Source organism: Triticum urartu, chromosome 5A (genome assembly GCF_056163025.1).
Source record: "Triticum urartu cultivar PI428250 chromosome 5A, HENAU_Tu73, whole genome shotgun sequence".
NCBI classification, from domain to species: Eukaryota; Viridiplantae; Streptophyta; class Magnoliopsida; order Poales; family Poaceae; genus Triticum; species Triticum urartu.
This window is the reverse complement of record NC_141877.1, coordinates 94,532,972-94,544,979: the sequence shown is the minus strand read 5'-3', so window position 1 is coordinate 94,544,979 and position 12,008 is coordinate 94,532,972. Positions and strand designations below refer to the sequence as shown.

The 12,008-nt window shown below is 42.0% G+C and overlaps 1 protein-coding gene across 1 annotated transcript; it reads right to left on the bottom strand.

The window, feature by feature from the left end:
• Nucleotides 1–4,433: 4,433 nt before the first annotated feature.
• Nucleotides 4,434–7,015, bottom strand: LOC125508011 (expansin-B3). Its single transcript, XM_087525588.1, has 5 exons — nt 6,693–7,015; nt 5,875–6,525; nt 5,672–5,781; nt 5,330–5,514; nt 4,434–5,083 (listed from the first exon to the last, which is right to left on the bottom strand). Exons 2-5 carry the CDS (start codon nt 6,140–6,142, stop codon nt 4,618–4,620), a joined length of 1,029 nt encoding a protein of 342 aa, XP_087381714.1. The 5' UTR covers nt 6,143–6,525; nt 6,693–7,015; the 3' UTR covers nt 4,434–4,617.
• Nucleotides 7,016–12,008: the final 4,993 nt, after the last annotated feature.

Below are 12,008 nucleotides of genomic sequence, written 5' to 3'. Positions count from 1 at the left end.
TTTTTCAAAAGCAATAAAAAAATTTGAAATTAAAAAATACGAAAAATATTGGAACCAATAGTTTTAGTTCCCCAAACATTTTTTGTATTTCTGCTGAATTTTTTGAAAACGGGGACATTTTTTTAATTCTAAACGAATTGTGAAAGTCGAACTATTATTTAAAACTCCTCAAACAATTCCGGAATTTGTGATTTCTTTTTGAAAAGGGGATCTTTTTTTTAATTAGTGAACAATATTTTGGAATTTCGATATCTTTTCAAATTTTGAACATTTTTTCGGTCTGTGAACAATTTATGAAAGCCGAAACATTTTTTTTAACCCCGAAGAATTTTTTGCAATGCAAAAATTATTTCGAATTTCCTGAATTTGTGATTTCTTTTTGAAAAGGGGATCTTTTTTTTAATTAGTGAACAATATTTTGGAATTTCGATATCTTTTCAAATTTTGAACATTTTTTCGGTCTGTGAACAATTTATGACAGCTGAAACATTTTTTTCAACCCCGATGAAATTTTTGCAATGCAAAAATTATTTAGAATTTCCTGGAAACAGCCTCTTGTAGAAATGTAGGGAAAGGCTACGTACAATAGACCCAAAGTAGTCGTACCTTTCCTCGGACCCTAGGCAAGCGGGTGCTACATGGACTGGGCTGCCTTTTTTAATATCTTTTTGAATTTATGAACATTTTTTTTAGTTGTGAATTTTTTGAATTTTTGAAAATTTATAAATATGAACAGAAATTGAAACATGAACAAAAATTGTAATTCTGAAAATTTCCTAAATTTTTTGAACATTGATTAATAAATATGAAGAAAAACCAAAACTCCAAACATTCTTTTTGTAAATATGAACTATTTTTCAAAAAAAATTGAAAAGCATTAAATATTTCGAAATTCCAAACAACAAATTGATATTCTAAAGTTTTTGAATTGCTGAAGAATATTAACAATAGACATCAAAAAGGAAAATGTTAAAGAAAATGAAAAAGGAAAGAAAAAACCCCAAAAAAAGAAAATTGGAGAGAAGATAAAAGCAAAAAAGAAAAATAAAAATAAAAAAGAATAAGAAGGTTTCCAAAGTCGGAGAGAACAATTATGGGAAGCCGAAGTTGGCAGAATATATTTTCAAAAATTGATGTACTTTTTTCAAATCCGTGAGTGCTTGAGCCGGGCCAGCAGGCGCCCGACGGGAGCGATCTTGTCGCCTAGTTCAGCTAAGGCCTATGAGTTTTTTTCTTTTCTATTTTTCTTCTCTTTTTTTGTTAATTCATTTTTCTTATTTTTGAAATTTATTATCCTTTTTAAAACATGTTCGAAGATTTGAAACATTGTTTGGATACCAACATAATAATTTTAAGTAACAATTTTATATTATGATTTAAAATTCTTTTTTAATTAAAAGCATTTTTTTCAAGTTTATCCCATTGTATTGATTAGTTATGTTAAAAACTTAAAATAATAGCTTGAAGCACCTGCTTAAATTATGATTTTAAATAATTTAGTGCCTTCAAGTGTGGTATGGATGCTTATCATGGGCATGCCCATGTGCTAGGAAAAGTTAGGGTCATTTCAAAAATATGCCAGAAGGGCTCCGTTTGAGATCACGTTATTTCTCGACCCCAATATTTTTTCATTGGCTTATATGCCAAGTTGTTTAGGTTTTTGACAAACTTGGTAATCCCCTACAGTTTTCATAGTAAAAAAGGCTGGTAAATGGTAGGACGTGTCACAACTTGCATACGGTGTCAGAAATTGTTTAAACCTAGCATGGATGCCTACCATGGGCATGCCCGCGTGCTTGCAAAAGTTAGGATCATTTGAAGGATGTCCAAAAGTAGGTCATGTTCGATAAAGAGTGTTCGAGCTGAGGTCAGATGGGTCCGGTTGAGAGCACATTGTTTTTCGACATTCTTGAAATGGACCTAATTTTTCCCCATGACTTTATATGACCAATTTAAGACACCATGCCAAGGTATTTGGTTTTTCAAAAAATTGCATTTTCTGGAGTTCTCTTGGTCAAAAAAGACCGATAAATGGTCGAACATGTCGGAAATTGTTCAAACCTGACATGGATGCCTAACATGGGCATGCCCATTTTCTTGTAAAAGTTGGGGTCATTTCAAGAATGTCAAAAAATATATCATGTTGAACGGAGAGTGTTCAGGTAGGCCAGAAGGGTCTGTTTGAAAGCACATCATTTTCTTCATCCGTCAAACGATCCCAATTTTTCCTGCCAGGTTCTATGACCAATTCAAGGCATCATGCCAAGTTGTTTTTATTTTTGACAAGTTTTGCATTTTCTTGAGTTCTCTCGATGAAATAGGTTAATAAATGGCCGGACGTGTCGCAACGTGCAAGTGGTGTCGGTAATCGTCCAAACCTGACATGGATGTCTCATATATCTGTGCCAGGCGACTGCAAGAAGTTGGAGTCATTTGTCCATAGTCCAAAAAAATACTAGTTCAGAGACTAGGCCAGACGGAGATGGGTGCATCCATGAGCATGTAGTTTTTCCACATTCAAATGTTTTTGTCCTTTGCAATTTCCGTCATTATCAATTAATATGAACATTTTCTTATGTCCTGGCCATTTGTTGAAATTTGTTAGCAATTTTGGAATTTCAAACTTGGAACACCTTTTCCAAATTTATTAACAAATGCCGAACAATTGACGAAAATTTTGAACACATATTGCAAACCACATACTTTTTAAAAGAAATTATCAACTATTTCTGAAACACAGATATTTCCTAAATTTGTGAACAAAAAATTTGAAAACAGGAATATATTTTAAATTCCAGAAAAATTCTAAAATTCTGGATTTTATAGTAAAATTTAAAAAATATTAAAAAAATAAGAAAAATAGTATCCAAACAATATTAAAAAATTGAACAAGTTTCAAAAGGAATAAAATGAATTACCAAAAAAAGAGAAGAAAAAAGAATAGACAGGTAAAAAACGGTTAGGCCTTGGCCCAACTAGGCGGCGACATCGCCCCGCAGGGCGCCTGTTAGGCCAGCCAAGCGTTCGCGGATTTGAAAAGAATTCATCAATTTAATAAAATGTTCATGGATTCTAAATCTTTCGCGGAATTTCAATATAATTTCACTAAAAATATTTGCAAAAACATTTCAAGAAATTGAAAAAGATTGATAAATTTGAGAAAAAGTTTAAGAATTTAAAGTTTAAAATTTCACACATTTGGAAAAACAAAAAATAAATAAATGACAAAGAAAAAGAGAAAATGAAAACAAAAAAATCAGAATAAAACATAACAAAACCCGGTTAAAGAGACACAAAGAAGCCCTGCTTGAAACTTTACTAATTTACATTCGCCACATTTTTTGATGATTAAAAAAAAGATAGCAAAAAGCTGAGGGCGCCAAAATATGCTCGGGTATGCCATGTACGCCTAGGTCGCGTATGGGCGAACATATTTTTCTTAAATACCATTTTATCCTTTATTATGATGGGTACGTAGAGATTCTCTGTTGATATTTTTAAGGGGTTGTACAGAGAGTCAATCTTTTCTAATTTCCTTTGGGAAATTAGATTTGTCTCATATTTTCTTAACGGTAATATGTGGCTCATTTATATGATCATAGTACAAGTCACTTACACACTCGATCTGACAAAACTAAAAAGATAGCAATACGCTAGGCTTTACACAAAGGAACGCCATCCAAAAAAGAAAATTATAATCAAGATCGAAGAATCCCCTGAGCTTAACATCAACGTCTGTCACTCCCTTCGGCATCATCACAACAATCATCAAAGAAAAAAAAAAGACGGATCATCTCCACACCCGAACTCGACGCAACTCCATCGTTGATATCCAGCTTTGCAGACCTCCAAGATGCAGCTTTGCGGACCTCCAAGTTGGCTCGCCAAAGGCGAAAGCTTTACTATTGAACGAATCAGACCGAGGTAACATCCCGCACAGGCTATCGAACTCCAGATCTGCTACCCCCGCATGATTAAGACGTCAAAGGAGGAAACGACACCTACCATCCACGAACCACGAACCCATCACACGATCCACCATCTTTCAGATGCCGCCTATGCAGACCACAATCTGCATCGCTCCTGGACTACCTCTCAATCTTCGTGCAAACGTTGGAGAATACGATGTCGCAAAGGTGGAGTCCGAGGACATAGGTCCATGAAAGGATGCTGCTGCCGCCGCGTCATCCTTGCTTGTGCCATCGCCGCCGGCGAAGTCAAGATGATGAACAAGCCAAAACCTAAGCTACTAAAGGCTAAAACGATCGCCACATGACCTCGGTGACCCCCCTCATCACCGACGACCAAGGTCGTTGACAGAGGGGAGCGGCCAGAGGACGGCGGCGGATGGAAGCACTCCTACCGGCAGTCGCGAGATCGCTTTCTTTCTTCCTTGGAAGAAAGAAACGATATGCTGTAGCTTTGTCTCATCCTTCCACACAACTTTGCTTGCATTAACATAGTTGCGTGCAATGACAACTGATCGTTGCATCGAACGAGGCTGATGCAGGCATCTAAACACAAGCTTTCTTTCCTACTCACATACTACTACAACAGAGACAACCATACTCCAGGTTCAATCTTTTGTTTCTTCTTCCTGCAGTGCAGTGCAGATGATCACACGGCCAGTATCCAACGCACACAAGGCCACACATACGTAAGCGCCGCCGAATACATCATAGGTAGAACAAGACGAGGACGGCTCGTGGCAGCGGATGTGACAAGCGACATGGGCAACGTCTCATCGAACTGGACCAGGGATCTGTAGGCGGCATTGGGCTGCCAGTAGGCCGGGATGACCTGGTCGGCGACGAGCGACCTGCCGGACTCGTCGGTGACGCGCAGCGAGAAGGGCCCCTGCAGCGGGCGGAGCCTGTCCAGGCGCCAGATGGAGCCCCACGACTCCCTCATCGGCGTCCAGTACCCCGTCGGCGCCCTGTCCGGCAGCCGCGACTCCATTATGTCCACCTGCGACACGTCGCCGGCGCCGTCCTCGTACTCCACCAGGATCGCCAGGTAGTTGGGGTTGGACCCGTGCTGCACCCGGAACGTCACCGTTAGCCCCGGGTACTGGCAGGGCACCCTGCAACCAAGAAAACAAACAAAAGCAGTAGATTATGGATCTTTAATCCCGTAAAGTTAGGATGCGCAAAATGCTTCTTGCTGTTGACAATTAGCGAGACGAAAGTGCAGGCAAAGCACAGAATTTGCTTTTGCAGCAAGGAAAGTAGCCAGTGGTGGACAAGGAAAGACGGATGCCATGTTTGTCGTTCTCGGTTAAAGTTAACGATGATGGGATTAAGTAGGATAAGATGGTGGAGCTAGCTACCTCTTGAACTGCATGTCGATGATGCCGGCGTGGCGGAGCTCGTCGTGGCGGCCGTACTTGGCCATGCCGCCGAAGGCGGTGCCGCTGAGGTCGAAGTGGTAGCGGGAGACCGGGTAGTAGTTCATGTCCGTGATGATCACCGTCTCCGGGACGCCGGAGCAGGCACGATGGGCCACGCACCTGATCTGCATTGCACGCAACAATCCAAGATCCATGGAATCAAATTGGGTTACATCACAGGCTGTCTGTCCGGGGAAAGAAATCGTACTGCTACTAAACGACAACGTCGGCATGTTACTGTGAAAAGTAAGTACTCCGGCGACAGACATCAGTTATGCTAACCTGGTAGCATGAGCCGCACCCCTTGCCGTCCTTGAAGATGGGCTGGTTGCCGCACGACGTCATCGACGAGAAAGGCGGCCAGTTGACGTTCTTGAACCCGCAAGCACCACCTGCATCCCATCCGTGAAAACAAGAGCCGCAATCAGCAGCATTCAGCAATGCAATTGGAATTGAAATCCTCAGAGACATGATGGTAGTCGTACCGTTGTCGTAGGGGCCGGCGCCATTGGGAGCGCCGTACCAGGTGGCCCGGGCATCGAGCCAGCCCTCGTCGGAGCTGGAGTTGGAGTTGGGGGCGGGGATATTGGATGCAGGGACGTTGGTGGCGGGGACATTGGTGGTGGGGGCAGGTGGTGGAGGTGGGTAGCAGAACAGATCAGGCAGATAACCGCAGCCGCAGCATCCATGGGGATGGGCAGCGACCAGGAAGAAGAGAGCAACCACACGGGCAAAGGAGAAGGTTGCTGCCATCACTCGGCCGCTGGCGAATGCCGTACTCCAGTGGTTAATGACGAGTTTTTAGGCCCGCGAAGCAAAGGGATCCAATCCAACTGAAGCGCCGTCTTGTGCTTGTGGAAGGAAGGAATAGAGAAGTGGACCAACAGCCGTGATTCCTCCCCTCCCGTTCAGACGGCGATGCCGCAGATGAGGACGAGCGGGAGCTGTGACAGGGACGCCGTCCGTCGTAGGAGCTATGCCACTCCCCAACTCCGGCCGCGTCGCCGGCGCATCAGATCCGGCCACAACCTTGGCCTGCGCGGAGACAGAGAGCACGAGCTTCTGAAGCCACACTGCCGCGTAGGAGGATGCCGCGGATGGCCTCTCCCATCTCCACCCCAGGCCCAGCCTCTTCACTGCACAAGAGCAAGAAAGATCCAGGAGGAGTTCTATCCTCAGTAAGAACACACATTTTCCTCTAGAAAAAAGAACACACACAGTCTATCCAACCATATCCTTGAGCTTGAGGGGAAGAAAAGAGAAGAGGTAACTCTGTATGTCAGAGACGATAATAAATACTCGCCTTCTTCACCAGTCTGAGCAGTGCAGCGCCGCGCAGCGCACAGAAGCAGATCGATGTGCCTCTCCGGCGAGAGCGAGACCAGACTGGTGAGTGGTCACGGAGCCGTAGACAATGAATGGGGAAGGGGCCGACACCGGGGGACCTGGGTACGAAGCCACTTCCGTCGACGGGGGGGGGCTAGTGGTAGTGGGAATGGAAGGGTCCCGGCGGCGGCGGAAGGTTGCTGAAGAAATGGCAGAGGCGGAGCCGACCTGCCCGAGGATTTTGAGAGTGGGACTGTGGAAGTCAGAGATTTTTTTTTAGGGGAAGTCAGAGATGAGGACGTTCCAAGCACTAGTGGGCTTCGTGTTTTCTTTCTTTCTTGGGAATCAGCACTAGTGGGCTTTGATGCCCCAAAACAAACAAATATTTGTTCTTGCCCCAACAAGCCAACACGTTCCAAGCCCGATATGCTATTCGAATAGCTCCTAGACCCATGACTCGCCAAATAGCTCTAAAAAAAAGACTCGCCAAATATGGAGCCCTAAATTTTGTAGATAATGTCTTGGTTCTCTTGATTTTGTTGGGGCAAATTAAATACTCCCTCCTTGGCATAATATAGTGCCCATTGGATTCAGCGAAAAATCATATTTCACTAACTTTGAGCAAGTTAAAATGAGAAAATCATATGTATCTACAATATCAAATGTGTACCATATGAAAATATAAGTCATGATGGTATTGACTTGGTATTCGAGATGTTGATACCCTTTTATATAAGTTTGGTCAAAATTTACACGGTTTGACTTGAAAATAATATTATATGCTCTATATTTTGGTAAGGAGGGACTATTTGCCAACTTGGCTATGTGTTTCACTAAGTTCACACTTTGTGCTAATACTCTCTCCGTTCCTTTATATAAGGTGCATCTGTTTTTTTAATAAAATTTCAGAATGTAAAATGCATTTCTTCAAATTTCTTATAATTCTCTTGTTAGCTATTCAGAAAAAAGAAAATATCTCTCTTTTGATTGTCTGTATCTCTCCTTATAGCAACAGAAGGAAAACATCTCTTTATGGATTGCATGTATCTCTTACTTTTCTGGACTAACTGATTTACTTGCCACTAACCAACAAATTTGTCCAAAATAATTTCGTCATAACATGTCTATAATTATGTGGCTTGGTCATTGTGCTGAAAATAATATATCTTACATAAAGAAACGAAGGGAGCATAATAAATTTTTTTGCATGATAATACGTGTCTCATTCATATCATAAAGAATAGAGTACAAGTCACGTAAAGACTGACATGACAAAACTGAAAAGATAGCAGAACATCTCCGAGTTTGACACCAACGCTCATCACCTACCTTCTGCACCACCACAGCAGCCATCGAAGAAAAATGATGGATCACCTCCTCACCCGAGCTCGACGCGGTTCCATCGCTGATATGCAGCTTTGCGGACCTCGAAGGTGGCTCACCAAAAGTGAAGCCATTGCCATTGAACGAATCAGACCGAGGCAACATCCCAGACACACCATCGAACTCCAGATCTGGCACCCCACCATGACTAAGACGCTGAAGGAGGAAATCATATCTGCCATCCATGAACAATGAACTCAACACACGTTCTGTCGGGGATATATCTCGTGGTATGACCCGGCCGGACTGGGTGGTTTACTTGAGACCCGGCTGACACTTGGCGATTTACTGGCGACCCGCCCCGACCTGGCGGGTCAGAAGGATGACAAGGCCCAAGGCCCAGAGGGCCGGCTCATGTTAATGGTAGGCCGGTTTATGAGGAGAGGCATAAGGAATATTCTCCTACAAAGGAAGCAAGACTAGGACTCCCCTTGTAATAGAGTAATCCTAATCCTACTAGGACTAGTCATGTAACCCGCCCCTTCAACATATATAAGGAGGGGCAGGCCTCCCCAAGAGGGACAAGCAATAAGAAACAATCTCTAGCGCTAGACACAAAGGGGGAGCCGGCTTATACAGTGACTCTTTCGTGAGCATAATGAGATCTAGCCACAAACAACATGTAGGTCTATTACCGGATGATGTTTCCTGGGGCCCGAAGCTGTCTAAATCCTTGTCCTGTGTTGCGTCTCTCGATTTCGCTCAACCCCTCTTAAGCTACTACAAAGATGCGTTGGCCTCACAATTAAGTCCTCACACTAGGACATCAGCCGTGACAAATTCCAACGACACGTTTCGTCTTTCAGATGTCGTCGATGCAGACCACACTCTGCATCCGCTCCTGGACTATCTCCCAAGCTCCGCGCCTCCGCTGGAGCAAACGCCATCGCAACGGTGGAGCCCGAGGACACATGTCCACCATGAGGATGTCGCCGCTACCACGTCATCCTTACTTGAACAACTAGTTTCCAAATCCATCCCCAATCATAGGACCGATGGCCTCGTCAGGGATGGATCTAAAGAATCTTTAATCAGCTCCATCATTGTTGCGCTGAAGCCAAAATGATGAACAACCTAAAAACCTAGACTACAAGGGAGTAAAAACGATCCACGCGTGTGGATCCAGCGACCCTCCTACCACCGATGACAAAGGTTGCCAGCGAAGGAGAGCCGCCAGAGGACAGTGCTGAAAGTTGCCTCTCCAGGCGGCGGCTAGGTTCCAGCCGCCAGGAGAGAAAACTCGATCGATACAACTGTTGGTACTAGGGAGCATAATAGATAAGTTCACTGGAAGGTACATGATGAAAGTAGAAAAGTTCCTGCTACGAACGTGTCATTCCAAGTCGTTATGCATGTACCTCCAGTCCCTAAATCAAGACGTATATTTTTAGTCAAAAGTCAACGTAGTGTAACTTTAACCAATTTATAGACAACAAATATATTTTCGAAATAGAGTGAGGTGCTTTGACGAATATCTCACAACACAAACCGTGAAAACGTATGGAAAACGCTTCGCCGGGGCGACGCGGCGGCGGCCGCCGCATTCCATCTTTACCGTGTAGGACGACGCTGTTACTACACATGACTTTGTTGCGACGCAGTTCACCCATGGATCTCCAGGAGATCATGGCTTGGAGGAAACCGATGCTGGGAAGTTTCCAAACGGGGGAATTCTTGACTTGGAGAAGAAGAAACACGGACACTTCGGTGTTCAGGACTTTGATCCGGGGAAGGAACAGTAAGGCCGACGTGTGTATAAAATGCATCATCGGGATCTAAGGGAGCACTAGCGGAGGGCAAATCCTAAACGGCGCCCATTGCGCCCGTTTCTTCGCTGCATGCAAACGGGCGCATACCACCCGCGCCAGACTGGGCCGGCCCATTTCTTCTTTTTTCTGTTAAAACTGCAATCAATCAAAAAAGATTGCGTGCGGTGGTTCGAACCTGAGATGTCTCAATATTGACAACAACGCAGTTACAACTAGGCAACGAACGACTTGGTGTCTGCAAACCTCTTTTCCTTCTTTTATTGTTTGTCCAGGTCGTGATATTTTCCTCTTCTCCTTTTTCCTGCTCTTTTTTCATTTTTCTTTTCTTATTCCTTTTTCTTTTTTCGTAAATGTGCAATTTTTTATTCAAATTTGGTGAACCTGTTCAAATTCAATGAACTTTTTATCAAAATCGATGAACTCTTTTTTCAAATTCGACGAACTTTTTTTTTCAAAATCAACGAACACTTTTCATAATCGATGAACTTTTTTCAAAGTTGATGAACTATTTTTTCAAAACCGATGAACTTTTTTCCAAATCAATGAACTTTTTTCCAAAACCGATGAACTCTTTTTTCAAAACGATGATTTTTTTTCCAAATCGATGAACTCTTTTTCAAAATCGATGAACTTTTTTCAAAGTCATTGAACTCTTTTTTGAAAACCGATGAACTTTTTTCCAAATCGATGAACTCCTTTTCAAAATCAATGAACTTTTTTTCAAAACCGATGAACTCTTTTTAAAGTCGACGAACTATTTTTTCAAAACCTATGAACTTTTTTCCAAATCGATGAACTCTTTTTCAAAATTGATGAACTTTTTTCAAAGTCGATGAACTCTTTTTCAAAATAGATGAAACTTTTTTTCAAAATCTATGAACTCTTTTCAAAACCGACCAACTTCTTTTCGAATTCGATGAACTTTTTCTGAAATATGATTTTTTTTAAGAACCAATGAACTTTTCTGTAATTCATGAACTTTTTCTCAAATGTTTTCAAATAATTTAAAATCAAAGCGCTACAGTAAATGTTTACATGTGTATTAAATTTCGCGGCTACAAATGTAGATTATGTTTCGCCCTGGATTTGGTCAGTGGTGTGTCGTAGTCCAGTTGGTTATCAGTAGTCGCTTGCTGTTGGAGGGCGTGAGTTCGTGCCTCTAGGAGAACTACTTTTAGGGTGTTTTTTCGTGAAAATGAGGTCTATCCACTGAATTTTTGCTGGGCCGGCCCAGTCCCATCTTCTTCGAGCGCCGGGACGAGAAACCGGCGCTGAGAGCTCCTATGCGCCGCTCGCTGCGGCGAATTGTCGAGCGGACGCACAGGCGTGTCTCAAGCTGGGCCGGGCCATTGGCGCAAAGCAGTGAAAAAATCCCAAAAACCTCTGCTAGAGAGAGGGATTGAACCAGGTACCTCCCTCTTTGTACGCACAAGCATAACCATCGCGATAGACAAGCTTTTTTTGGTTTGTGATGGCTTGCGGAGCTAAATGTAATGGAGACCCGAAATTTTTCTCAAATTCCTAACGTGAAAATTATTTTGAAAAGGTGTTTCTTAAAAAGCGAACACTTTCAAAATTTTAGAAGAAAAACTAAAAGGCATGAAGTATTTTTTGATAAATTGAACACTTTTTAAAATCCTGAATATTTTTTGAATTTAGGGAACAAAATTTTGAAATCGAGAACAAAATTTGAACATGAACATTTTTTAAAGCACGAACATTTTTAAAATCTTGAGAACAAATTTTGAAATGGAAAACAAATTTGTAAGCGCGGAAACTTGAGAACAAAATTTGAACATGAAAATTTTTTAAAGCACGAACATTTTTTTAATCTTGAGAACAAAATTTGAAACAGAGAACAAATTTGGAAGCGTGGATTTTTTTAAAGCATGAACTTTTTTTTGAATCTTGAGAACAAATTTTGAAGCATAGAATAAATTTGGAAGCGCGAACAATTTCTTAAAGCACGAACATTTTTTCAATATTGAGAACAAATTTGAAAAATCCCAAATATATTTGGAAGCGCAAACATTTTTTGAAAACCTGAACAAAAAAGTTGAAGTCCGGTACATTATATTAATTTCGAAAATTTTGCACTTTTTTGTGTAACGAAAACAATTTTCGAATTTTTATAACAATTT

What these genes read in the sequence shown, in the direction of transcription:
- LOC125508011 (XM_087525588.1), bottom strand. Translation starts at nt 6,142, where the DNA reads ATGGCAGCAACCTTCTCCTTTGCCCGTGTGGTTGCTCTCTTCTTCCTG. An exon ending in GGTGCGGCTCATGCTACCAG is followed by an intron (nt 5,515 to 5,671) that starts GTTAGCATAACT and finishes CGTGCAATGCAG; the next exon opens with ATCAGGTGCGTGGCCCATCG. An exon ending in ATCGACATGCAGTTCAAGAG is followed by an intron (nt 5,084 to 5,329) that starts GTAGCTAGCTCC and finishes TCTTGGTTGCAG; the next exon opens with GGTGCCCTGCCAGTACCCGG.